Raw genomic sequence first — 25,695 nt, forward strand, 5'->3', positions numbered from 1 at the left:
AATAAAGCAAAGTTAAGATGAGAAGCTTGTTCCAATTCATCTTCAGACAGTGCTGCCAGTCACGGTTGGAGCAGTTTTTACTGTCATCTTACTGTTGGGCCATAAATTACGTTTGTTTTCCAACTCTTAAAATGAAGCCGTTTCTTCTCTCGTCATATCTCCGCGACGGGGGTACAAAGAGCTATGAAAATCGCAGTCAAAGTTCAGCAAAGTCTGCTGATTTACCCAGTACAAGAATTGTGCTTCTATCCCACCTAGTTTTTGAGTTACACGACGTTTTGTAACTCCGAAAAATCGGCGTTTTACGCCTCTCGCCGCGATCTAATTCTGACTGCTCAAGTCTCTGTGTTTTAGGCACCCGCCCCCTTTGTGACCAGACCTCATTTGGCTCAGAGGGTTGAGAAGCTACTGTGAGACCCAGTGGCAGAGGTTCGAGTCCTACCTGTGACAGTTGCTACACATCATCCCCACTTGCATGCACTCTGCTTTCTTGACACTCTTCAGGGTACCCTTACACATAAAGCCATCTCCATCAAACGCGTCTACACCTCTTTTTTAGCAGATAATTCTGCTTTTTCGCTTGTTTTCAGCAACTGCTGATGCTGATAGCCCTCCTAGTTTTTGAGTTACACGACGTTTTGTAACTCCAAAAAACGGCGCTTTTCACCTCTCACCGCGATCTATTTCTGATTGCTGATCTTTGTTTTTCAGGCGCTTGCCCTCTTGCCAGGTGGCGCAATCAGTAATGACACGGCTCTGCAGCGCAAAGGTCGTGGGTTCAATCCCACCTTGGTCAACATTTTTTTTCACTACAAATTTATACACTATCACAGACCTGTAATTTATATTGCTATTTTTTTCACTACAAATGAGTAGTGCAAAAACATACTATGTCTGCAACATCACAGTATATCTGTTATGTTATAGTATTACTACTAAATCACAGTATTTCTGCCAATTCAAGGAGGCTGACTGTTACTAAGTGCATCAGTGTACATAGGTCATCTGTTGTGTTGGAGTGCCCTCTTGTGGCGCCTTTTGGGTAGTGCCTTAGTAAACGTGAACACTGCAAAGAAGTGGTATCGGACTGGTTTGTAGTGGAGGAATTTGTTGCCAGTTTCTTTCATCTTTAATCCGTATTCATGTTGTAATGTAGTAGTACCACAATATGGCAGAAACACTATGTTTTGGTACAAATACTTTGATTTGGTATACTTTAGCTTCTTCACCCCTTTTCAGCAAAATTTTCATTTTTTTCACCCCTTTTCAGCACAAATTCCAGCTTTTTTTGGCTGTTTTCAGAAAAAAAAACTCTTTTCAGCAGAAACTCTGCTGATTCATCTCTTTTCAGCGCAAGTTTCTGCTTCTTTGCCTCTTTTCTGCAGAAATTCTGCTGATCCACCTCTTTTCTGCAAAACTTTCAGCCTTTTCACCTGTTATCAGCACAATTCTCAGCAGCTTCTGCTCATTTCAGCAGAATTGTCCGTCTCTCCACAACAACTTTTTGCAACTTTTCATCTTTTTCAGCTTTTCAGCAGACAGCTTCAGCGTCAAGGCATCCACACAGCATTTTCGCAGGAAATGCAAATTTTTCTAGTTATTATTATTATTATTATCCAGTTTCCGCCTGAAATTTTGCAGCGAATCTCGCCCCGCAGTTTTGAGACAAGCTTCATACATGGTACCTCATTTTGTGCGGCCGGATCTGGAATGGTGTGCTATGACTTTTGGTGTTTATGAATTTTATAGTTTTTTAAATATTAATATTTTAGTGAAAATTTTCCCGCGCTCCTCTGCCGAACAGTTTTGACATTAGGGTTACATATGTTAGATCATTTTGTGCGGCTGGAGCTGGACTATTATGTCATGACTTTTGGTGTTCATGACTTTTATAGTTTTTTAAATATTAATATTTTAGTGCAAATTTAGGCCAATTCATCTTTTGGCGCCAAATAAACAGACTTCATTTGTGGTGTGTTGGCGCCATCTTTTGGTCCCATTGAAACAAATTTCAAACTTCATTTGTGGTGTGTTGGTTTTCTCTAGTGGTATGCCGGGAGTGGTACAGCCTGTCTACCCTTATTTGGATACCGTAATGATGACAATATCAATGGCGCGCACAGCCTCGCTGCTTTCAGGAACCATTGGAGGCTTTAAGGTTGCGCGAACCATTGAATAGTTACGGTAAACACAATGGCTTCTATGCTTGGTGGAAAACTCCATATCCCACAATTCATAGCACACCTCTGCAGAGTAAACAATGGCGGCCACCACTTCGTTTTATATGTCTTTTATTAGTGTTTCTAGGTCACAAAATAAACTTTTAAGATATTTTCAGGCGAGAATGTAGGTGTGTAAACTTCAAATATCTGCTTGTTTTATCAAGACATCCCATTATTAGCGACAGTGCTCTGACGACCTCGGTCCTGCCTGACAGCTAGCCGGCTACCTAGCTAGCTGCCGCACTTGGCTGCAAATGGACAGCGAGGGGACTCTCTCTCTCCTTTCACCTCCCCGGTCTCTCGCAAATGCTCGCACAGAATCGGAGTTACAGCTGGATGTGGAAAAAATAACTGAGTTGTTTGGTGGTGCTATAATGCGGAGCTACAACAGTGGGCAGCTATCCACCAGTGTATGACAGAAAGGACATGCCGCGACCGCCGATCGACCGGTGTTTGCTAACGCGGAGGTCAATCGTGGATCAGGGAAAGCGAAGGCAGGAACGTGAGGTGAACTGAATTTCAGGTAAGAAGTTATGACCTGCACTCTATTTGGGTCAGATATAAACCGAGTTTAGGTGTAGTTTATTTAGCAGCAGTTCTCTTATGTGTTGCTGATAGCCGGCTAGCTAGCTAGCGCCGCTAGCATAGTTAGCTAGCACCGCTAGCGACCCTTCGTGAAAAAGCACCCAGGCTTGGCTTATATTGAGGCGGGTGAAACTCGTGTCAGCACCCGGTCGCTTGCCGACAGTATGTGTTTTAGCTGGACTTATTTTTCGTTTATATGGGCAGATGATGCTGGAAACCGAAGGCAGGAGCGTGAGGTGAACTGAATTTCAGGTAAGAAGTTATGAACTGCACTCTATTTGGGTCAGATATAAACCGAGTTTAGGTGTAATTTATTTTCGTTGACCTTTTACAATCGTACTGCCACGGGAGTTTATATACAGCTGTGTGCGCACTAAGTTACTGAGGTTGGACTTTATTTTATTCATTAGGGTTAGTTCATAGAGTTGCCGTGCCGTACAAACGGAATCGTCCCACATTCAGAGAAAACATTATGATTTATTCTGTCGTTACGAAGCCTCCTCTGTCATTCTCTCGCGTGTTGAAACGTCAATCATGAAACTGATCAATGATCGGCTGTTCGCTCTTATTTATCGCGCTAAACAACAGCAGCACGTTTAAGCTTGATCAGCTGTTGTTAGAATTCTTTTGATTTTAATTTCTAGTATCAGCTGATGTTTGCTGGAGCATGAAGATGAAATCAGGAGATGTCCTTACTGAATCATCAGAGCTGAACTGGTGATGGAGAAACAGGTTTACACTTTAGGTGACATGAATGAGTTGAAGGGAAGTTATGAGTTGTTTCTGAGAGACAAAGACCAAGCTCCTTTTTTGTGTAGCTGACAGCTGGTAACTGTGCAGGGGCGGATCTAGCAAAGCTTTTACCGGGGGGGGGGCAGCTAGGGCATTAACAGAGAAAGGTGGACACAAAGATATACTTTTCTTTCTTACTCTCATATAAAATATTTAGCTTTTATTAAATACTTATCTGAATCTCACAACCAAAGTTTGTATAATAATACACAAGATTGGCTGTAGACCATTGTTCGTATTTCAGAACACTGTGTAAAAATAACAAAAAACAAAAAGTGAATGCATGTGTGAAAAGTGGTCCATAATCTAATGCTTCAAAGCGTGTTCATGCAAACATTGTCGGGTCTGCCGTGGTACAATGGGACTTCTGCTCATGAACCTGTGTGCACAGCGTCTGCAAATCGGCGCTGTACGAAGTAACTTCATCTTTACACAAAACTGTAAGCTGTCATCTGTGAAGCGTGAGCGGTGTTTGTTTTTACCATAGTTCATGGTGGAGAATGGCTGCTCTTCTGAGTTTTGCTCTCTGTAGCCGTATGAATGGCAAACTACAGTGATTAGCAGCGGCATAGGCACACATAAAATTTCTTCTAAAATTTTTGCTTTCTAGTTAAACATACTTTCTTTAATTTTTCGAGCCGCAAAAACCAAAACTTTTAATTTTCTTCCGCTTGAGTCTCGGCCTCGGGTAGCTCTACTCATCATTGCTGAGTCAGTTGTCTGTTTGTGCTACTTTTTTTCAAGGAGCAGTGGATTATTGGTAAAGGGTGACTTTATGTGTTTAGTTACTTAAGTGGAAGTACTGTGGAAAGTTTCACCTTACATACACAGGGCTGACAGTACAGGTTCTGAGGTAACTGTTTACAAGATTTTATAATCTATCCAAAGGTTCTTTGCAATTTTACATTGATAAACATTATCCTTAACATATTTGACCCGCACTAAGTACTATGGCCATCACACTGTCATTTAGAATTGTTTAAATAACTCGTGTCTTAAGTCCTTCCATCAGACAGAAATTAAAAAACCCCACATGGTTCACTTTTATATCACAAAATGTTAGAAATATAAGTCGTTCATAACAACCTGAAAGGTTGGGAGTTTAAAATGCAAACCAATGGAAGCAGCAGTAGAAGACTATAATGTCACAGAGCACACAGTGTCTATTATTGTGTAGACATTTATAAATAAGAGCTTAATTTCTTAAGAAATAAACAGGTGGAGTGATCTTTATCAAAAGTATAAGTTCATTCTGTGGCTAAACCAGTGTACCCAAAAACTTTAAAAATCTACTGTGTGTGAGGCTGTGTAAGTAAAGCTTGCCCTTCACACCGGCGTGTAACAAAGCATCTGTTGGGGGTTGTGGATTTGACACCTCAGCATTGTGAAAGTGGGGAAACATGTTTGTGGCTGAGGATAAGATTTCTGCTTACAACTTAGAATCTCAGTTCTAAATGAAATTCAGATGTTTTTTGTTTTTTTAAGTGTGGCTAATGTATTATTTGACTTCTAAGGCACACACACACACAGAGAAGAAGAAGAGGGGGTAGTTTTACTATTCATCATAAAAACGCAATCATTCATCTTCCAACTGTATCTTTCTGTTCTGGCTTTAGAATCATTGGTTGTTTACTGATCTGTACTTTGGGAGTCAGACTGTTGTGATACTGGGAGAAAAAGGGTAAAGTTTGATAGACTAAACCGTTACACACAAAACTTCAAAAACCTAAAGAGTGAGTGAGACTGTTAGCTGTGTGGTTCAGCAATAAACTTATCTACAAATGTGTTAGTAAAGAGTGACGTGTACTTCTGTCACATTAAGCAACGGTTTAACAAATTTCACTGCAAACTATAAAAGAAATCTGGATTTAAATAGAACATAGTGATGGATTAAGTGCAGGAAACACTAGTATAAGGTGTCTATGGAACAAATCTCCTTCAGCGTTCAAAATGACCAAAGTGAGGCCTGCAAGCGTTTCTCTCAGTTGGTTTAGGGAAAAAGCAGCTAAATACACTGAGACTGCTCCACATTGTTAGTGAGTTAACTCTGGATGTCTGTGGGTTTGTCAAACTTGGAGTGAACAAAAGCAGAAAAAACAGTAAAAGATTCAGACGGTGAAAGTCTGGTTTATTTTATGAATACAATGAAACATTTTACAGTCCACAGAGCAAAGTAGCATACATGATAAATAGATACACATAACACGACCTGTGAGAAGTAAAACTCATCATCTTACCACATGTTATATTCTGTAAACTTAAAATAAACCACAGAAATTAGAGTTTAGTCTTTTAAAGTCATCTATTAAAAACATTACTGAAGTGACACTTTAACGATGCTTCATATCACAGTGTTTATGATGATAAAACATGTTCTCTCACAATTTGCATGAACTCAAAATCTTTAGAGTTTCATATATATAAAGTATCGCAAATAATACATTTATACCATCATATGAGCTACACTTCTTGTAAAAATTGATTGGAAACGCGTTTGAAAAAGCTCCTGCTGTGACCTTCCTTCTGTGAGGACACAGACAGACAGACAGATCATTAATACAAAGCATTGGAGTCGGTTTTGGATTTTCACTTGTTGTTGGCTTTAATATGAACAGTCACATAAAATTCATTCCGATTTTTTGCCTTTGCTTCAATTAGGATGTTTCTTTAAATCTACAACACCTTCCTTTTCGAAAAGTTTACTGACATAGTAAAGAAGTAGCTAGGGAACTCTGTAAGTATGAGCAACAACAGCTTAAGGACACTATGTCCAATAAAGAGGAATTCATCATCTGCAGTTCGTGAAAAAGCGCAATATTAAAAACAATTCAGCAGAGCCTCAGAGTGCGGATACAAACTGTTTTCAGCTGTAGAGGTAGAGGTACACTTCACGCACTTATCAACATACAGTTTAGAGGCTTGCATTAGAGTGCTTTGGTGCTTGGGCCTCTTTTATTTAGCACGTTTATACCGTTGTGAATGTAGCTATATAAATAAATACACTCAAGAGTCTATCGTATGTTTGTCATGCAGCTAAAAATTCGTAAATATATTTTTAAATCAGTAACTTTGCAAATTTAGAGGATTTGTTTTCGGACAACATATGCGTCACATTTTAAACAGGGTTTGTATAATCAGCACTGACATACAGACATTTATGCACTGGGTATAACAGACATGCTTACTGTGTGAAAGGCCCGCTGATGTCTTGGAGCAGAGAAACACGCTGTATTGTTGCTTTTCTCTATTGTATAAGCAAAGTCGACCGCAAATGACTAAGGTGTCGGTGTTGACATGTCTTTTTATTTCATTCACACAGACAATGAATACTGAACAACATACATTAAACCAGGTGTCTCCCAGCCCAGTAGTTACCAATCATGCAAAGCATGGCTGGTTTAACACGACGGGCATAATGACTTGCTTCTAGCAGCTGTGCAATATTGTCGTTAATTGCGCATACTATATGTTGTGATGATCTCAGTTCAGTCATGGTGTGTTCTGCAATCCTGCTGAATTGTGTTTTAGTCCCATCGTCTGTGTACGAGCGTACAAACAGGCGAATGGCAGGGATGAATCGGAATGTCTTGAGCCTCAGCATCACATCGTCGTAGTAGGTGTCAAAGTAATACTCGGGCAGTTCGAGCAAACAACTGTGTTGCACCTGACTGGGTTGGGCTGTTCGACATCCGTAGCATGTTTCCTGTAGAAAGGCGTTTAATGCCAACATCACCAGGTGATGGGTTGCAAGCTTGATGTTGATAATGGTTTCCTCACACAGACCTGATCCTGTAGGATCCTGCAGCAGCTGAGGAGAGGGGGGAGGAGGTGGTGGGGTCTGGATTAGCAGCGCAGGCGGTGGGGAGTCTGAGAGGTCCCACGCTTGCATGTCTCGCTCTGAAAATGGGAACAATAAAAAAGATTTTATATTTTGTTGCATAGACACACACACACACACACACACACACACACACACACACACACACGCCACTGTATAAAAACGATATCCTTAAACCATGTAGTGCGGCTCTTCTATGCTCAGGGGGTAAGGATTTAACCTCCAGTTTTCAACCCCTCTGGCACCAACAAGACTTTCCCTGTCATCACATACCCTGAGAATAATAAAGTCATCGGGTCTACGGTTAAAACGATCAGCCTCGCACTGTAAAGCTCAGGGCCTGTTGGACTGTTCCACTGGGAAACATACAGCATCTCTGGGATGTCTACATTGTCCAAGACAGCGCAAACATGACTTGTGACTCCCCCCAAACACTCCCTCACCACAATCTACGCGAAGTATAACTGCTCCGCTGTTATATTTAACAGTATACACATACCTATTACTGCCTTGCTATTCTAACTTAAATTTAGACCCATCTACGACGTTTTTACAGCGTTGCTTTTTACGATGAGGGGCATCGGGTACATACACCTGTACACGTACCTAGAGCTTCTGTGGCTTGGGCGATGTTCTGGCTGTTCGTCATGGTTGATGCCGACGTCATCCTGCATTCCTTAGTTAGAGGTGTTGTTTGCCCTATATAGCTTTGTGATCCTGTAGAAAGAATGAGAAATACACATTTAAATGTTACTATGTGTGAAACAGGTAAGATTGCTTCTAAACAATGAGGCACAAGCTGTTTTGTGTGAGAAGAAGAAGCACAAACCTTGTGTAAGTGCCGCGTGGGGTGTCCCAGTGTACCAAGTTCCTAAAAATCAGGCTTTTGTTTAGAAGAGAAAACAGTTTGAATATTTTTTGATATACAGTTGTATAAATTTAAGAATCCGTTAATAGTCTTGTTTTACCTACCATATATGCTGTCCATGTTAAAAAGAACGCTCTTAGGGTTGTTGTCCGTGCTGATGAACGAAGTGTTATGCTCACAAGGACCGTTGTAAAGGGTTAGTGTGGCTGATTAGGGCCTTTTATATAGGTGGGGCTTGTTTCAGCTGACCTCTGAGATGCAGAGATAAAGGTGTAAACAATAGGTGAAACCTGTTTGGAGGATGGTCAGTAGAAAGTGTAATGGCATGATAAAAGGTGAAAAAGCTTTGATGGCTCCGATGGACCTGGCACCGCCGGACCTCTGACATAAGATAAAGGAGACTGTTTGTATTGAAAACTCCATGTACAGTTGAGATGCTCTTGATAAGGATGACCTCTTCTGCTGCCTGTAGGGGGTCTAACTGTAACCCCCCTCTGTCTAACTGTTGCAGAATTAAGAATCCCTGTTTATTTCTAAAGGAATGCCTGCTGTTTGTGGTATTCTGTTTGAAACTATTACCCCCTGTGTGTTTCAGAGCCCTAAAGAAAAAAGCAAAATACCCCTAAACTAGTTAAATTAAATCATCTATGTCTAAATAACAGAACTCTGAGACCTATACAATCCTTTAAAAAAGAGTTTAATTAAAACACATAATGGTTTCATTAAATAAAACGCTATTAAACACATATAAACACATATGACCTCTGAACTCACAAGTCCGTTCACGCACAAAGTCCGTTCACGCGCACACATGAACGCGGAGGGGGATAGGGGAGGGGGATGCGGGGGGGGGGGCAAAAATGCTGCAGGTATAATACTACTGAGAGTTACAGACTCTCTCCCAGACCACAGACTCATAATACAAGTCAGAGCTTTATAAATAGAAAAAAGAAAGAAAGAAAGTTGTGTTTTCAAAATTGGAGTTCAAGTTATTTTTACTTCCAATAATGTTAACATACTACACAGGTCATGAACAAGATTTTTGTTTTACATTTTCATTGTAAGTGGGCTAAAGCAGTTAATTAGAAGTAGTCTAACATAAATGTAAATACTGTAATTTGATTATTTGTCACGGCGAGTGGAGTGAGCCGTGTGGAAAAATAAAGGAGGATCCAATCGCAGGCAGTCGTGGAGGAGTGAGGGTGGTTTAATGAGCACAATGCACAAGTGGAAAAACGGAAAACAGAGATCACACTAAACTATACTGGAAACAACTAAACTACAGAATACGAACCGGAACTCAAACATGAAGCAAGGTGGACGACGGTACAAGATGGTGACAGTAGGGAGAACACGCGAATGGGACATGGTGGATACACAGACGGACCAGCAACTACAATAACAGAAGACACGACTTAAATACACACAGAGAAACACACGGAGATTACACACAGGTGGTGGACACAGCTGGGAGAGATTGGACTAACGAGACAGGGGGAGCAAAGCTGCACACACTAACATAAGACAGAGACTTTCACAATAAAACAGGAAACTAACAGTCACAGAGAACCAAACAGGACACTGAACTTGACAGGCAGACTCACGAGCAGACACAGTGACACCGTGGACAGACAGAGGGAACACAGGCAGGCATGAAACAAGAACACTAACACATAGCAAACCTAAACAAAAGACAAAACAGAATAAACAAGAACATATAATAATATGAAGAAACACAAAACACCAAGTCCTCAGACTCAGGACCATGACATTATTTTAATAAACCATGTAACTTGGATGGATTCGATGCTGGCGTGACCACAGTGCACACGTCTGCTGTTGCTCACAGTGGTCCAAGGGACGCTCAGGGAGTTTGTGTGTTCGCTCAGACACGTGAAAAATTAGAGGGAACATTGCAGCCACTGTCACAGAACCACCTGACTGCTTGTTTTCATGTCATCAGCACTGAAACTGTCATTATTTTATTGATTGAACAGAAATGTGAAGCAGGCAGAGCTGCAGTTCTACCTGCACACTGACAGTTTTTATTCAAATCGGTATTTAACATGTGTCTAGGTTATTACCCTGTTCCAGCTGTGACTCTATATATTTCTGTTTTTTCCGTGTTTGGTTTTTCTGGACCCATAACTTGAAATTTCGACTTATTTTCTCAAAAGTTCGACTTATTAACTCAAAATTTTGAGAAAAGTAACTCGGCAGCAGCTGCACCCACAGCAGCTGTGGTTCTGGTGCTGCAGGATAAGACGGTGTGCTGAGTCATTAATGCTCTTCATTCACAAACAGATGCACAAATCAATGAATCAGAAATGTTTTCTTACCTGAACTGAAGCAGACGGTTTAAAGTGAGCTAACAGAGCTAATTAACCCGTAGATATGTTTGCTGTAATCTTCCTGACTGATAGATCTCAGAAACAGAGTCTTCTCCTCTTCGTACAGATGAGAGGAGCACATTGTGCTCCTGCTCACCATGACTGCAAACAGCTGCAGAGGTGCAAACTGTGAAGACCTCAGAGCTTCCTTCCACAGTCCACAGATGTGCATGTTTGGATAACAGCTGATTCTTATCATGCTAGTATGAGGTTTTGAATGAGTGATGGACCACTGACCTGTGCAGGTAAAGCTCTGTTAACCAACAGGTAGAATCCAACAACAACATGACCCAGGCTTGATAAGTAGTTGACACGTATGGATTGTATGGAGGGGTTTATCAGTGTCCTGATGGGAAACGAGCTCCACCAGCTCCCCAGTGCCTGCAAATGAGACCTGCTACACCAACACATCAAGAGAAGGTGAGGAGGAGCGAGTGACAAATTACATCTAGATCTGCAGCTCTCAGTGAGAACTCAGTGAGTGAGATCTTTTCATCTGCCATCAGTCTCTGTTTCCCCACACTTAAACTACTTCATAACACATTTCATCCATTTAAGACCTTTGTTCATTTTAACCTGTTTGTATGTTTTCTTCCCTCCAGTGGCCTCAGCGAGTAATTATACCACTGACATGAAGTTACACTCCTGGATCACCTTAGAATCCTCCCTAGCCTCCTCTTTCTCCTCGATGGAGAGAAGAAACGCAGATGCTCAGAAATGTGAAAAATAAAATAATATTGGATTATATTACTTTCGACGTAAATATAATTTCATATACAACCCTCCATTTAAACAATCACAAACAGAAACAGAAATGCAAAATGTTGTTTCTAATTTACGAGCAGCTCCCGAATGAAACACAGAAATGGGGGGGGGGGACATTTTTTGTGAAAACATTGTGTTTTTGTGAAAACACAATTTCCATTGCATTCAAAAACTGTTATCATGAACAGATTCTATAGTCTCAATAAAACATTTAAAACCAGCTGGATAAAAGTTTCTATACACTCTAAGAAATAAAACATGGGCTTTTTAAAAATTAATTCATAGTTTTATGTTCAATATACTTACAATTGTTAATCTTATGGGTGTAATTAATATTTTTAAATTTGATTTAATCAATTGTAAACCGTTTTAATGTTAAATAATAGTGATATTTCCAATTTATTGAACACATTTAATTAAATCCAAAGAGCCCTTTCCACTCCCCACGCTGCCACCTACTGAAGTTCTCTGACGACTCTGCCATAGTCGGCCTCATCACAGGTGAGGACGACTCAGAGTACAGACAGTGGACTCTGGACTTTGTGGACTGGTGTCAGCAGAACCACCTGCTGATCAACGCCGGGAAAACCAAGGGAAAACCCATCACACTGACACCGGTGAACATCCAGGGAGTGGACATTGAGATAGTGGACTCTTATAGGTACCTGGGTGTTCACCTGAATAATAAACTGGACTGGAGCCACAACACTGATGCTCTTTACAGGAAGGGTCAGAGCAGACTCTACCTGCTGAGGCGGCTGAGGTCATTTGGAGTACAGGGAGCGCTTTTAAAGACCTTCTATGACTCTGTGGTGGCATCTGTCATTTTTTACAGTGTGGTATGTTGGAGCAGCGGTTTATCGGCAGCTGAGAGGAAGAGGTTGGATAAACTCATCAGGAAGGCCAGCTCTGTTCTGGGATGCACATCATAATCATCAATGTAATCATAATTCACGTTCACAGTAATGACACCCGGTTACGCCAATCGGAGGTCACTAAAATCAATATTTAATCGATGTGTAACTTTGCCAAAACAATGTGGGACTCTGTAGTTTTCTCTGGTCCCCTCCCCAATCAGACCAGGAGTGACATGTTTAGCCGCATGTTCTCCTTAAATTGCTGGCTGTCTGAGTGGTGTCCCAGAAACGATGTGGGCTTCATAGATAATTGGCAAACCTTCTGGAGGAAACCTGGTCTTGTTAGGAGAGACGGCATCCATCCCACTTTGGATGGAGCAGCTCTCATTTCTACAAATATGGACCAATTTATTAAACCCCCCAAAATATGACTATCCAGAGTTGGGACCAGGAAGCAGAGTTGCAGTCTTACACGCCTCTCTGCAGCTTCTCTCCTCCTGCTACCCCCCCAAAAACCCATCTCCATAGAGACTGTGTCAGCTCCCAAACAGACAAAAAACAAACTAAAAACCAGCAACAAACAACTTAAACATAAAAAATCACAAAGAAAGAACAATACAGTATCCACATCTGAACCAAAGAGTAAAACAGTGAAATGTGGATTATTAAATATTAGGTCTCTCTCCTCCAAGTCTCTGTTAGTACATGACTTAATAATTGATCAACAAATCGATTTACTCTGCCTTACAGAAACCTGGTTGCAGCAGGATGAGTATGTTAGTTTAAATGAATCAACACCCCCGAGTCATTCTAACTACCAGAAACCTCGAAGCACAGGCCGAGGGGGCGGTGTGGCAGCAATTTTTCACACCAGCCTATTAATTAACGAAAGACCAAGACAGACTTTTAATTCATTTGAAAGCCTGATGCTTAGCCTCGTCCACCCCAGCTGTAAAACTCAGAAACCAGTCTTACTTGTTATCATCTATCGTCCACCTGGGCCTTACACAGAGTTTCTCTCTGATTTCTCAGACTTTTTATCTGATTTAGTGCTCAGCTCAGATAAAATAATTATTGTGGGTGATTTTAACATCCATGTAGATGCTAAAAATGACAGCCTCAACATGGCATTTAATCTGTTATTAGACTCAATTGGCTTCTCTCAAAATGTAAAAGAACCCACCCACCACTTTAATCACACTCTAGATCTTGTTTTAACATATGGCATAGAAACTGGACATTTAACAGTGTTTCCTGAAAACCCTCTGCTGTCTGATCATTTCCTGATAACATTTACATTTACAATAATTGATTACACAGCAATGGAGAGTAGACTTTATCACAGTAGATGTCTTTCTGAAAGTGCTGTAACTAAGTTTAAGAATATAATCCACCCACTGTTATCATCTTCAATGCCCTGTACCAACATAGAGCAGAGCAGCTATCTGAACGCTACCCCAACAGAGGTCGATTATCTTGTTAATAATTTTACCTCCTCACTACGTACGACTCTGGATACTGTAGCTCCTGTGAAAACTAAGGCTTCAAATCAGAAGTCCCTGACTCCGTGGTATAATTCTCAAACACGTAGCCTAAAGCAGATAACTCGTAAGCTGGAGAGGAAATGGCGTGTCACAAATTTAGAGGATCATCATTTAGCCTGGAGAAATAGTTTGCTGCTTTATAAGAAAGCCCTCCGCAAAGCCAGAACATCTTACTATTCGTCACTGATTGAAGAAAATAAGAACAACCCCAGGTTTCTCTTCAGCACTGTAGCCAGGCTGACAAACAGTCAGAGCTCTACTGAGCCAACCATCCCTTTAACGTTAACTAGTAATGACTTCATGAACTTCTTCGCAAATAAAATTTTTTATTATTAGAGAAAAAATTACCAATAATCATCCCACAGATGTAATATTATCTACAGCTACTTTTAGTACCATCGATGTTAAGTTAGACTCTTTTTCTCCAATTGATCTTTCTGAGTTAACTTCAATAATTACTTCCTCCAAACCATTGACTTCCGGTTGCGCCGTAAGATGGCTGCACCGACGAGAGCTCCCAGTCATCTCAGCAAAAATGTTATTATTTATTTTGTACTGCTTTCTATTTCTGTGCGCACAGCGCGATCATACACTCGGTATGACAGACAAACGCTTCTGGAGCTACGTTTGTCAGCCAGTTCGGACTCTACAGCGGGTTTTGACTCCGTGGACGCTCTGCTGCCTGGGATCCCTTGTTTACTTGCGCGACGTTGAGGGAAAACAAAGAGGGGGAAACGCGCCGGAGTTTTGTGCCGAACGCGACAGAGAAACAGCAAGCCACCTCTCCCCAGCATCCTGCTCGCGAATCTCCAGTCCCTGGACAACAAACTTGACGAGCTGCGTGCACGGATCAAACACCAACAAGACATCAGGAACTGCTGCGTTCTGGCCTTCACAGAGACATGGCTGGAGCCCAGCGTCCCCGACTGCGCCATCACGCCGGATGGATTCACTGTTTACCAGGGAGACCGAACGAAGGACTCAGGCAAGAAAAGGGGAGGAGGGGTGTGCTTTATGGTTAACTCTTTGTGGGCTGGAGATGTGTGTATCTTAAAAACTTACTGCTCTCAGAGCCTCGAGCTGCTGACCATTAAAGTTAGACCTTTTTACCTCCCGAGGGAGTTCAGCTCAGTTCTCCTTTCAGCTGTTTACATTCCTCCACACGCTGATAAAGCTACTGCTATGGACGAACTGTATGACATCATCACTGGACTTGAGAACAAAAATCCAGAAGCTGCCTTTATTGTGCTGGGAGACTTCAACAGAGCCAACATGAAGAAGGTTCTCCCCAAATACTATCAGCACATCTCCTTCCCCACAAGAGGTGATCAAACATTGGACCACTGTTACACTCCATTCAAAGAGTGCTACAAACCCATCATCAAGTTTGCGGATGACACAACCATCATAGGCCTCATCACAGACAACGACGAGACGGCCTATAGAGAGGAGGTGATGGCGCTGTACGAGTGGTGCCGGGAAAATAACCTGACTCTCAACATCAGCAAAACTAGAGAAATGATAGTGGACTACCGGAAACGACCAGTCAGAGAAGGTCGAAAGGGTCAGCAGCTTCAAGTTCCTTGGAGTCAACATCACTGAGGACTTCTCCTGGACCCTTCATACAGACACAGCTATCAGGAAAGCTCGCCAGCGGCTTTACTTCCTGAGGAGGCTGAGGAAGTTTAGCATGAACGCCAACATCACCTCAAATTTCTACAGGTGTGCAATCGAGAGCTTGCTGACGAGCTGCATCACAGTTTGGTACGGAAGCTGCTCTGCCAGCAGCCGTAAATCACTACAGAGGGTGGTGAAGGCAGCAGAGCACATCACTGGCACGAGGATTCCTGCCATTCAGGACATTTATCACCAGCGATGCCTCCGTAAAGCACACAGCATCATCAAGGACCACAGCCACCCAGCACATCAGCTGTTCTCCTTGTTACCATCTGCAGACGTTACAGGAGTCTGTCTGCTCGGACTACAAGACTTAAAAACAGTTTCTACCATCAAGCCATACGACACCTCAACCACAACACTTAAACACACACACAACACAGTCCACAGGACACACTCAGAAGCTACTTTGCTGCTTCACAAGTACTCTGTTTAATCTGCACTGGTCACTTCACTTTATTGTTATTGATATTTATATTTAAAAAGTGCAATACTGTAATTTTCTGCTGCTCATTCCTGTGCAATATCCCATCTGCCCCCCCCTCGTCATATTCCTTTTAATCACTAGTGTACATATATTTATAGATACATATATATTTAGTCATCTTTTCTCTTTTACCATGTCTCTCTAATATTTTGCTCTTTACTATTTTTCTATTTTTTATTTTATTATATTATATTTTATTATAATTTCTCCTACTGTATCATGCTGCTGAGTGACCGCTGCTCGTCAAACACATTTCATTGCAATGTTGACCCTGTGCTAACTTGCATATGACAAATAAAACTGAAAACTGAATACACCTAGGAAAGAATCTTCTGGCATGCCTGATCCATCCCTGGCAATCTTCTGCTGATATCTCCAGGCATCCAGCATTCATTGCATCCAGGAGGGACATTTGATCATGTGGATGATGGTCGTAAACCTTCCACCGCCATGAGGAAAAGAATTCCTCTATGGGGTTGAGGAATGGAGAGTAAGGTGGGAGGAAAAGAGACTCCATTCTGGGATGGGCTGCAAACCACTCGGTGACTGCACGGGAGTGATGAAATGCCACATTGTCCCATACAATTATAAATGTTGGCTGATTCCTTCTCTCCGCATCCCTTTCCTCACCTAGGACAACCCTTCCATAGAGATCATGCAGGAACGCAAGGAGCCATTCAGTGTTGTATGGCCCAATTAGTGGTCTGTGTAACAGCAGTCCATCAGTGGATATTGCTACGCACATTGTGATGTTGGCACCCCTCTGGCCCGGGACATTCACTGTGGCTCTCTTCCCAATCACATTCCTCCCTCGTTGCCGTGCTTTGGCCAAGTTGAAACCTGCCTCATCCACAAAGATGAAAATGTGGTGTGTTTGCCTGCCTTCAATCTCCATGACTCTCTAACATAAATCCACAAGGCAACATAAGCTGTTACAGTAGTAAATTTGTAAAAATTGTCTTTGTGTGTGTTTGGTTTTGTTCAAAAACAGATCTGTATTTTATTGTGATCTTACCTGGACATACTGGTTCCTGAGTTGCTTGACATGTTCAGAGTTCCTCTCAAAAGGCACAGTGTACAACTGTTTCATCCTGACCTGATGTTTTTTCAGGACTCTAGAAATTGTTGTTATGCTTACACTGTGAATATTTGCGAAAGTAACGTTGTCTGCCAAGACTCTGTGTCTAATTTCAGTGAGTTTTATCCCATTGTTTCTGATGACCATATCAACAATGACAGTTTCCTGCATATCAGTGAACATCCGTCCTCTCCCTCCTGTGTGAGGTAACCGTTGAGTCCTAAGCAGAAATCCAACAACAATTACACAAAAGCTTATTTACGTCTGAAATGTGCAAATGCCCTTGCAGAACACAAGTTACCTGTTGGTTTGCCGGAAAACTCTAACAATAGATGCCACTGTAGAGCGTTGCAGATTTGGCTGCACTCTCTGACCAGCCTCTCTCATCGAGTGACCATGATTTACTACATGATCAATTACAGTAGCTCTGATCTCATCTGCGACTACAGCTCTTGATCTTCCTCGTATTCTTCTTCCACCACGCATACGTATTCCTCGCCCCCTCCCAGCCACTCTTCTTCCTCTTTCAGCCACTTCTCCATTTCTGGCTGGCTCCATGTTTACATCACAAAACAAACCTATTCAGCAGTTGTCTCCTTTTGTAATGAAATTGAAGGAGTAAGACCTGTGTAGATGTTCATCTACAATGAGAATCAGCTGTGGCTGGTTAAACTGCATTTTTAGATTTAAAATGTGTTTCAATAAAATATTGCTGTTGAACTTTGCTGTCTTATTCAGTTTTGCATTATGTTATTGTTTTGACCATAAGTTTAACAGTTTTGGAAACAGTATGTAAGTACATGCAAAATGTCCTGGGGCCCGTTCTTCGTACCTCGCTAAGTAAGTTAGCCGGATTTGAATGTTGACGATTTCGCGTGATCTTGGATCGTTCGGTTCTCCGAAGCTCATCTGGGACTTGCTGTCATAGCAACAGATCCGTAAGCGTAAACCTGCTCGGGAGCAGGCTTACTTTATGTAAACAGGATTAGATCGCGGCCACTCAGGTATGTCCGCTGCAGTTATATGAAAGCAACAGCGATATTTCGCCACTGTTTTACCATAAATAAATATTATCAATGTAACTAAAGATAATGCAGTATTTGATTCTTTCATTGATTTCATACAGATACATACAGGTCATTTCCTAAAAAAAGGGAAATGTACTATTAATCATTCTATTACATGTAGTAGATCATGTCAGATGTAATTCATATTTTAGAGTAGTAATAGTAAATTACTACGTGCAATCAAGATGAGAGACCACGACTATAAAAGCGAAGGTGGATTTGGGAAGTCTGTCGCAGCCATGTCCTGTCCGTTTGTACGCGAGCAAGGAAGGTGCAAGATTGATAAGGAGAGTTTACAGAATTTAGCGTATATTGCGGGATAGACGGGATCCTTTAGCTCAGCGCGACGGTGTGCTCATAGAGAGATATCGATTCTCCCGTGAGGGTATTATTTACTTTCTTCCTCCCCCTTTCTCTCTCTCTCTCTCTCCCTCTAGATATATATATATATATATATACTTACTGTACTGTATATACTTACTCCCGACTTACTGTGCATGCTTCAGTCACCCCTTGCATGGGAACAGGTAAAAGTGATGGAGTGTTATGTCAAACTACACACAAAAAACCCCACAATGTCAATAAATGTCACAGTACAAAAAGGGGTGTGACGAGGGGGTGCAGGACCACCACCTGTCTTTATTTGCTCTGCCCTTTTCTTGGTTGCTGTTATAAACAAACAAACAGATTATTCCAGGGTCTCTTGTCATAGACTAAAAGCAATATAAGTGATAAATATTACCATTCTGTAGAATATTCTTATATTTCACTTTTACTTGTTCCCATGTTCTAGTGGGTCCTGTTGTGGCTCTAATGTGAAAGAGGATATGATGTAATATAATATACTGTGGTATAATATAATATCACATGATATAATGTAATATCATGGATCACTTACGAGTTTAATTTGTCAGCAACTTTCTGCCAGCCCTCTCTCCTTGCTTTTGCAGCCTTTGCAGTGTTCCCCTGCGTTTTAATTAAACTCTGAAACTCCTGATATCCCTCAATCAAGAGTTCTTGGTCTGCTGCCGTGAAATACTGAGCGCGTGTATTTTACTTTATGTGTAGGTTTTATTTGTGTTGTAATTTTCTGTTGCTGATATAATATCTGTGTTTTTCATTGTTTGTTGTTCATGTTTGTTTGCTGGTTAAACATCAGTGGGAGCTGATGGCCCTTTATTCTACTCTCTACCTTCAGCAGCAGTTACAGTGATGTCGTGCAGCTGTGCACAAACATTAAACAGTGCTTCCCAAACTTTTTTTTCTGGGCCCCCTTTGTTTTTACAAGAAAATGTCACACAAACACATCCTCCAACCACACACACCCATATTTTTAGAGTTTTCAACAGAGTTTTTAAACTCTGTGGTTTATTTCACACCTCAAACATTTAGTAAACAATTAAGCAAATACAAGTAAACTGCAATAAATTACAGGCAGTAATAAAATAAACTACAAACTCTTTTACGCTATGTCAGCACCTACACAGGTATTTTTGAAAACGCAGCTGTTTCTATGGGTTTGGGCCTTTCGTCCACACGTGTGTGGACTCACCGAAAACTGATATTTTTAAAGCTCCTTTCTTGCGTTTCAAAGGTATGTGCCTTTTTCACGTCACGCTGTGCACCACGTTATTGTTTACATGAGATGAAATGCAGACTGGCAGATAGAGACACAATACTGTTAATCTGACTGTCTGCAGGTTTTACACGCTTACATACACACAGGCAGTTACTGTCGCTCCATTTAGAAAGGCAGAGGCGTCACGGTGTGATTATCCTGCTTTCCTGCTTCACGTTTGTGTGGGAGCCCCGTCAAAACCCTGTCCATTATGCTAGCAGTGTCCAAGCGTGAGAGGGCAGACAGAATATTAAAAACATCCATCAGGGTAAAAGGAATTCATAAAAAGCAAAAACACACTCTGCTTTCTGGCCATATCATTGCACCATTTTAGTTGCATGAATAAAATAACTCGTGTTAGTAACCTATAACATGCATGCAAACTAATGTCACACAGCAGCTCCTCAAGTTTTTTCAGCTGTAAAAATGAGGACGTATATCCATGACCTGTGTTATGAGGGTCAAAGGTGTGAGATTGTTTTATTATGTACTTCATGAAAACCTCAAAGGTCACATTAAAGAGAAATCCTGTCGATCATCATGTGAGATAATGTGTGTTTTCCTTGCTTGAACTAAAATTTGACTGATATTGAGGTCTTCATCACACAGATTCTGCATCAGTCAGCTTTTAGTTTTGTATACAACAACTTTCATAACCTCCCTTATATTTTCTCTTACTAAAAAAATGTTTTCATGATTCAGTTTTCACTATAGAATAGAGGGGTTTTTGTGGTTCCTCCACTAACATTTAGAGCTTTTAAAAGCATAAATGGTAATTAGATTTTTATATTTATTATAAGTAAATTGTGGGTGGGATTAAGAGGCAATGATGTATGCTAAACTTTACAGTGTTATAGTTCTAACTACATGTTAATCACTTGCATATTGCTGACTGATGAAATACTCTGAAACTGTAGTAATTTATTCTGTTTTTAAATTACTATTTTTTGTCTGTTTGTTAACAGATGACTCCAGGAGTTCTACTCCACTGGGTAAGTCCTTATTTCTGTGACTTTCTGAATGTTAGGAGAAAAACTGTTTCCAGAGCTCAGATAGGGTTTTCTGATACTTCTGGTGCTAATCATTATTGCATTCAAATTCAACTGATCATTTTTTTAATTGATAATGATGAATAGAAATTGTGGTAGGTGGATATTTTTTATTTTCTGGAGTGAAACAAAAAAGGTTTTTATGAACGTCAAATCGTTTTTACCACGTTTATGTTTAAATTATGACTACAAATATACCCCTGTCTACACTCTCCCACTCTTTAACTACGTGGCACCACCACTTATCACTATAACCTCTGAGAAACTGCAGTAAACAATGAAAGGAACGACCCTCAAATTAGAATGATCACAAACATCACATCAGTGTGTGACGCTGTTTTGCTTCATGTAGCTCACAATGTGTGTTGTCTTTACAGGAAGTGTATCAGTGGAAGTAGAAAAGAAAGAAAAGAAGGCTGATACTAAAGATGGGAAGCCTGGGGAAACCGAACCTCTGACAGACAGCAACAGTAAGTCTCCCTCAGCTAACATGCTGCTCTGTGTTGTATAATATAAGTCACATTATTCTGTACTGTGGTAGTGACTGATACATTTTAAGCTCATGTTGCAGCTGAATACTTTTTTCCTCCTTCAGAGTCCCTTGACAAAGTGTCTAACTCCAGCAGCGCTGAATCTGGTGTCTCTTGTAAGTATCTCTGATGCACCTCACACATTTACAGTTTAACACAGGATAGTAAAAAGTTAACATACAGTTTGGGATGCTCCAGTCTGATATCAGTGTCATACTGACTTAAAAAGTCAGATCATATATTCTAGCAAATAGATCGACTCAGTTCATTTATCTGTTTTGTTTTCTGCTCCATGTGTTAGAAACCAGTGTAGTGCTGCTAACATTTGCTAATAAAACCGCTAATATTTGATGTCTGCAACATTTTTTCTGTTTGCAAAAGTTTTTATTGTATCGCAAACTTTGTTCACACTCAGCTGATGTCAGTATAAAGCTCAGGTGACGACGATGCTTTCCCTTTCAGTTTCTCTCGTTCCATTTCAAACTTTAGAGACTTTATTTGAAAGAAGACACTAGTGTGAGTGTAAATAAGAGAAGTGAGCTGTAAAGACCGATTCAAGTGAATTGAGATGAGGTCAAATGAATGTGATTCACAACTTTTTAGTTGGTTTTTTGGACTTTTACTTATTATTATTATTTTACTAATAAATATCAAATCAGTAGATTTCTATTTTTGAAGTCTTTGTTAAATTTAACTGATTTAAAGTAAAAAAAAAAAAAAAAGAAAGAGGGAAAAAAAAGCAATATTTAAATTCAGACTTTAATTGTAATTTTATGATGAGGTTGGTGCATCCCTCACTGAGAACCTGCTGTTACTTTACATGTAAAATAATACTGTTGTTCCTCCCTGCAGATGATTCTGACAAACTCACTCAGGCCCAGGAGTCATCCTGAATCTTCAGCTACATCAAGTTTCATCAGAGCACTTAAAGACTCGCATGAACTAGATTATTGGCATACAGGCTACAAGAGCATAATTAATAATAATAATAATAATAATAATAATAATAATAAATATAAATTGTTTATTTTGCACTTTATAGATTAAAAATCTGATGGATCAATGGTAAAATGAGGTTCTTTAGCTTTTCATGAAATGGGTTTTAAAAGTGTTCATGCTTCTTCAATCTGAACATTCATGACAGCAAAATTTATATGAGCCAGTTTTGAAAAGTTTAAAACTTTTAGAGTAAATCATAAATCTGAAAACATGTTTGTATTGATTAATATTTGAAACATTGTCACTGGTTTATGCACCTGTGAGAATAAAATCAGAGACACAAACTTGTTGTAGTTTCATACAGATTGGACACAAAGCAGACACTAAAGTCTGCAGCTGATAAAGTGGGTGGAGCTCAGCAGTGACACCTGCTGCCTCTGCAGGAAACATCTCCAGGCAGGTGGAAGAAAATGTTTTAGAGTGTGACGTCTGTTAATGGATATAATGTTTTTATGTAGAAGAAATACAATTAAAATCACACAATATTTAGAAGTGAATACAAATACACAAATACGTGCTTTAACCTCCTAGGACCTGGCGTCCACATATGTGGACATCACATTTTGGGTTGTCTTGACCAAAATACAAAATTTTGCTCTACAAGGGCCTGATATCCACATACGAGAAAACTATACTGCCACTGTTCTATCAAAATTTAAAACCTGTCCTCATATGTGGATCTTCTTTTTTTTAGAAACAAAATTCTGGTTAAAAAAAAAAAATGGGGTAATTCTTTGTTTTTACATTTGTCAGGTGCCAATCAGCCCAAATAGCAAAGAGAAATTAAAAATGCCATGAAAGAGTTCAGGTCTTAGGAGGTTAAAATAAAATGGTTGGATACTAAACAAAGCATAAAATGTAATGTGAGGGTTGGTGCTTTAACCCTTTCACTGTAAGTTGGCTTAATGAATCAGACCTTTACAAACAGTGAGACCTCAGGTGCTCGTGAGAATTAAATGATTTTAGATACTCTGGTGTGATCATTGTCACGGGGTCGTGGAAAAATCTACTGATTAATCTCCTTTTTTTTCTTATGGCTTTTATGAGTTTTTGGCCAAATTGAGTGAACTGTTGGATGATTACAAAAACTAAAGTCTGTCTGTGTAAATACATTTATTGTTTTGTTGTGCCTTCAAAATTCATTTGCAGTGAAACATTTTTCAAATTACAGAAACTTTTTCTGTGGGAAATTTAGGGCAGAAATGTGTAAAATGTTATGTTTCAGTATTTTCTTGTATTTACATGTAAGCTCTTAATTTGAAAAGTTCTGTTCCCGAGGTAATTTGTACTTTTATTCATTAAGAACTAGGATTACTTTATTGATTGGATAAGATGCTTTAATTATATTCTAGATTTTAAGTTTGAGCTCAGGTTTTGTCTTTATTCAGTTATTTTTTTTGGCCCCCCCCCCAAACTCTAAATGTACTTAAACAAATTTACAGTAAAAGGTTCAATCCACATAATGAAACTGTCTGTGGATGAATCAGTGAAATATTTGCTGTAAGACTCAAATTCATCTTGTAATCCTGAAATGTCTTCCATTGTGTGGGCGTTTAATAATGATGGATTGTAAAGCATCGTATATTTGAAGATTGTGTTGAAAAATTGTTTCAGGACTAAAGGTGATGTTAGAGTTTGTGTCCTTTCTTTAAAAAAGTTATTCTGTTTACTCTTTTTTTTCTGTAATAAAAAGTATAAGAATAAGAGTGTAAGACTTTTAATTAGCCTGATGCTTAGCCTTGTCCACATCTGTAGTCTCACATCTGGAGCTGAATGTCACTGAGCACGTTTATCTCGTCTCTGTGACTTTTTTTATCCACCAGGTGTTTTTGTAGGTGAACACCTGCCGTGTGTGGGGAGGCCACAGCGAGGTAGTACAACTACAGTTTGAAGATAAAAAGTGAAGAGTCACTTTATGACTGATTACTGATTTTGCTGATAGGTAGTGGTGCGTTCTTTCACTTATTGAGCTGTAAATCTGCATTACTGCTGCCATAATGAGACTGTTGTGTTCAAATAAAGGAGGAAACATTTAACTCACAGGAAACTTTAAGCTTTTACATTTATTTGAACTGAACTTAGAAAAGTTGGAAGTTTAACTGAAGGTTCTTGGATTTCTGAATGTTATTGAACCATAATCACACACAAAGCCTCCTCTATGAAGTCTAATAATAATAAATATCAAAATACAGAAACTAGATGTCACTAGATGAAACTAGTGTCTCACCCTCACAGTTGTGCATCCACTGAAGAACATGAGGGGCTGACAGCAGGAGAGTGAAATAAAGGGAGGACAAACAAAGGACAAGGAAATGAAGATTTAGAGGAGACAAGATGAGGAAGCAGGAATAACTTGTGGGACTGTTGCGGGACTGTGTGCCTTTTCCCCATTAATCAGCAGGTAAACCGTGGTTCAGGGGGTTGGGAAGCTCATCTTATAACCGGAAGGTTGCCGGTTCGATCCCCAGCTCTGTTTGTCTTCTTCTGTCAGTCTGCCCCAGGGCAGCTGTGGCTACAACTGTAGCATTTAACTGTAGTTAAATGAATAGTGGAATTATATAGCGCTTTGAGGGTCTCGAAAAGTGCTATATAAATGCAATCCATTATTATTATTAAACGCTCTCTCATCCACTGCTGTCTGGGAACTTTCACCGGATTCTCGCTGTCAAAGTAGTCGATCATCTTGTCGTCCAGCAAACCCATGGCTGTGAACTGGTGGATGCCCAGGAGGCCGACAGGTTTGGAGAGCGCCGTGTAGATGTAATGGAGGGAGGGAGTCTCTGAAAGTCACACAGGAGGAAGTTTTTATTCCAGCCAGCTGAGAAAAACCATCTGAATATTTACATCCACCATGAATCAGGAAGCTTTGCTCTTTGGTATTTTAGTCAGTCCCTGATAAACAATCAGTTGATAAACTTGTTTTGTTCCTGGAAAAACTAGGATTGATTAATGTGACAGTTCTGAGACCCGACCCATCGTTCTTCTCCTGTTTCCAGAACACAAGCTGCAGTCTGAGGTGAGCCTGTATCTGTGTCTCAGCTTCATGCATCAGCTCCAGCTCTTCCCCACCAAAGAGAGGATGACCATGACACAAGCACAAATTTCCAACTGTCAAGTCCTCCTCCTACGGTCCCCCGCGTGGATGGCAGGAGGGCTGGCCCATGACAATCAAGGCCAAAGACCCTCACTGATGAGCCCCTCCCCAAGGCCTGAGCCTCCCAACCCTGTCCTGACGGAGGCATCATGGTCCATCGCTGTGGAAAACATGAGTCCTGTAGATACAAACCCCTCCCCAATGATAAGGTTGTGATTCATACATGAGTAAAGAT

At 40.4% G+C, this 25,695-nt stretch overlaps 1 protein-coding gene and 1 long non-coding RNA gene across 2 annotated transcripts; one reads left to right on the top strand and one right to left on the bottom strand.

Moving 5' to 3' along the window:
* Positions 1–15,520: 15,520 nt before the first annotated feature.
* LOC109196391 (uncharacterized) lies at positions 15,521–17,697 on the bottom strand. The gene is made up of 4 exons (XM_025902518.1): positions 17,405–17,697; positions 17,041–17,323; positions 16,327–16,926; positions 15,521–15,577 (listed from the first exon to the last, which is right to left on the bottom strand). The coding sequence occupies exons 1-4, from the start codon at positions 17,659–17,661 to the stop codon at positions 15,521–15,523; spliced, it is 1,197 nt and encodes a 398-aa protein (XP_025758303.1). The 5' UTR covers positions 17,662–17,697.
* A 2,824-nt stretch (positions 17,698–20,521) lies between these two features.
* LOC106097092 (uncharacterized) lies at positions 20,522–22,863 on the top strand. Its single transcript, XR_001223425.3, has 4 exons — positions 20,522–20,780; positions 21,215–21,307; positions 21,433–21,483; positions 22,220–22,863. It is a non-coding gene; the product is annotated as an uncharacterized LOC106097092 (long non-coding RNA).
* The last annotated feature ends 2,832 nt before the right edge of the window (positions 22,864–25,695 follow it).

Source organism: Oreochromis niloticus, linkage group LG22, assembly GCF_001858045.2.
Source record: "Oreochromis niloticus isolate F11D_XX linkage group LG22, O_niloticus_UMD_NMBU, whole genome shotgun sequence".
NCBI lineage: Eukaryota > Metazoa > Chordata > Actinopteri > Cichliformes > Cichlidae > Oreochromis > Oreochromis niloticus.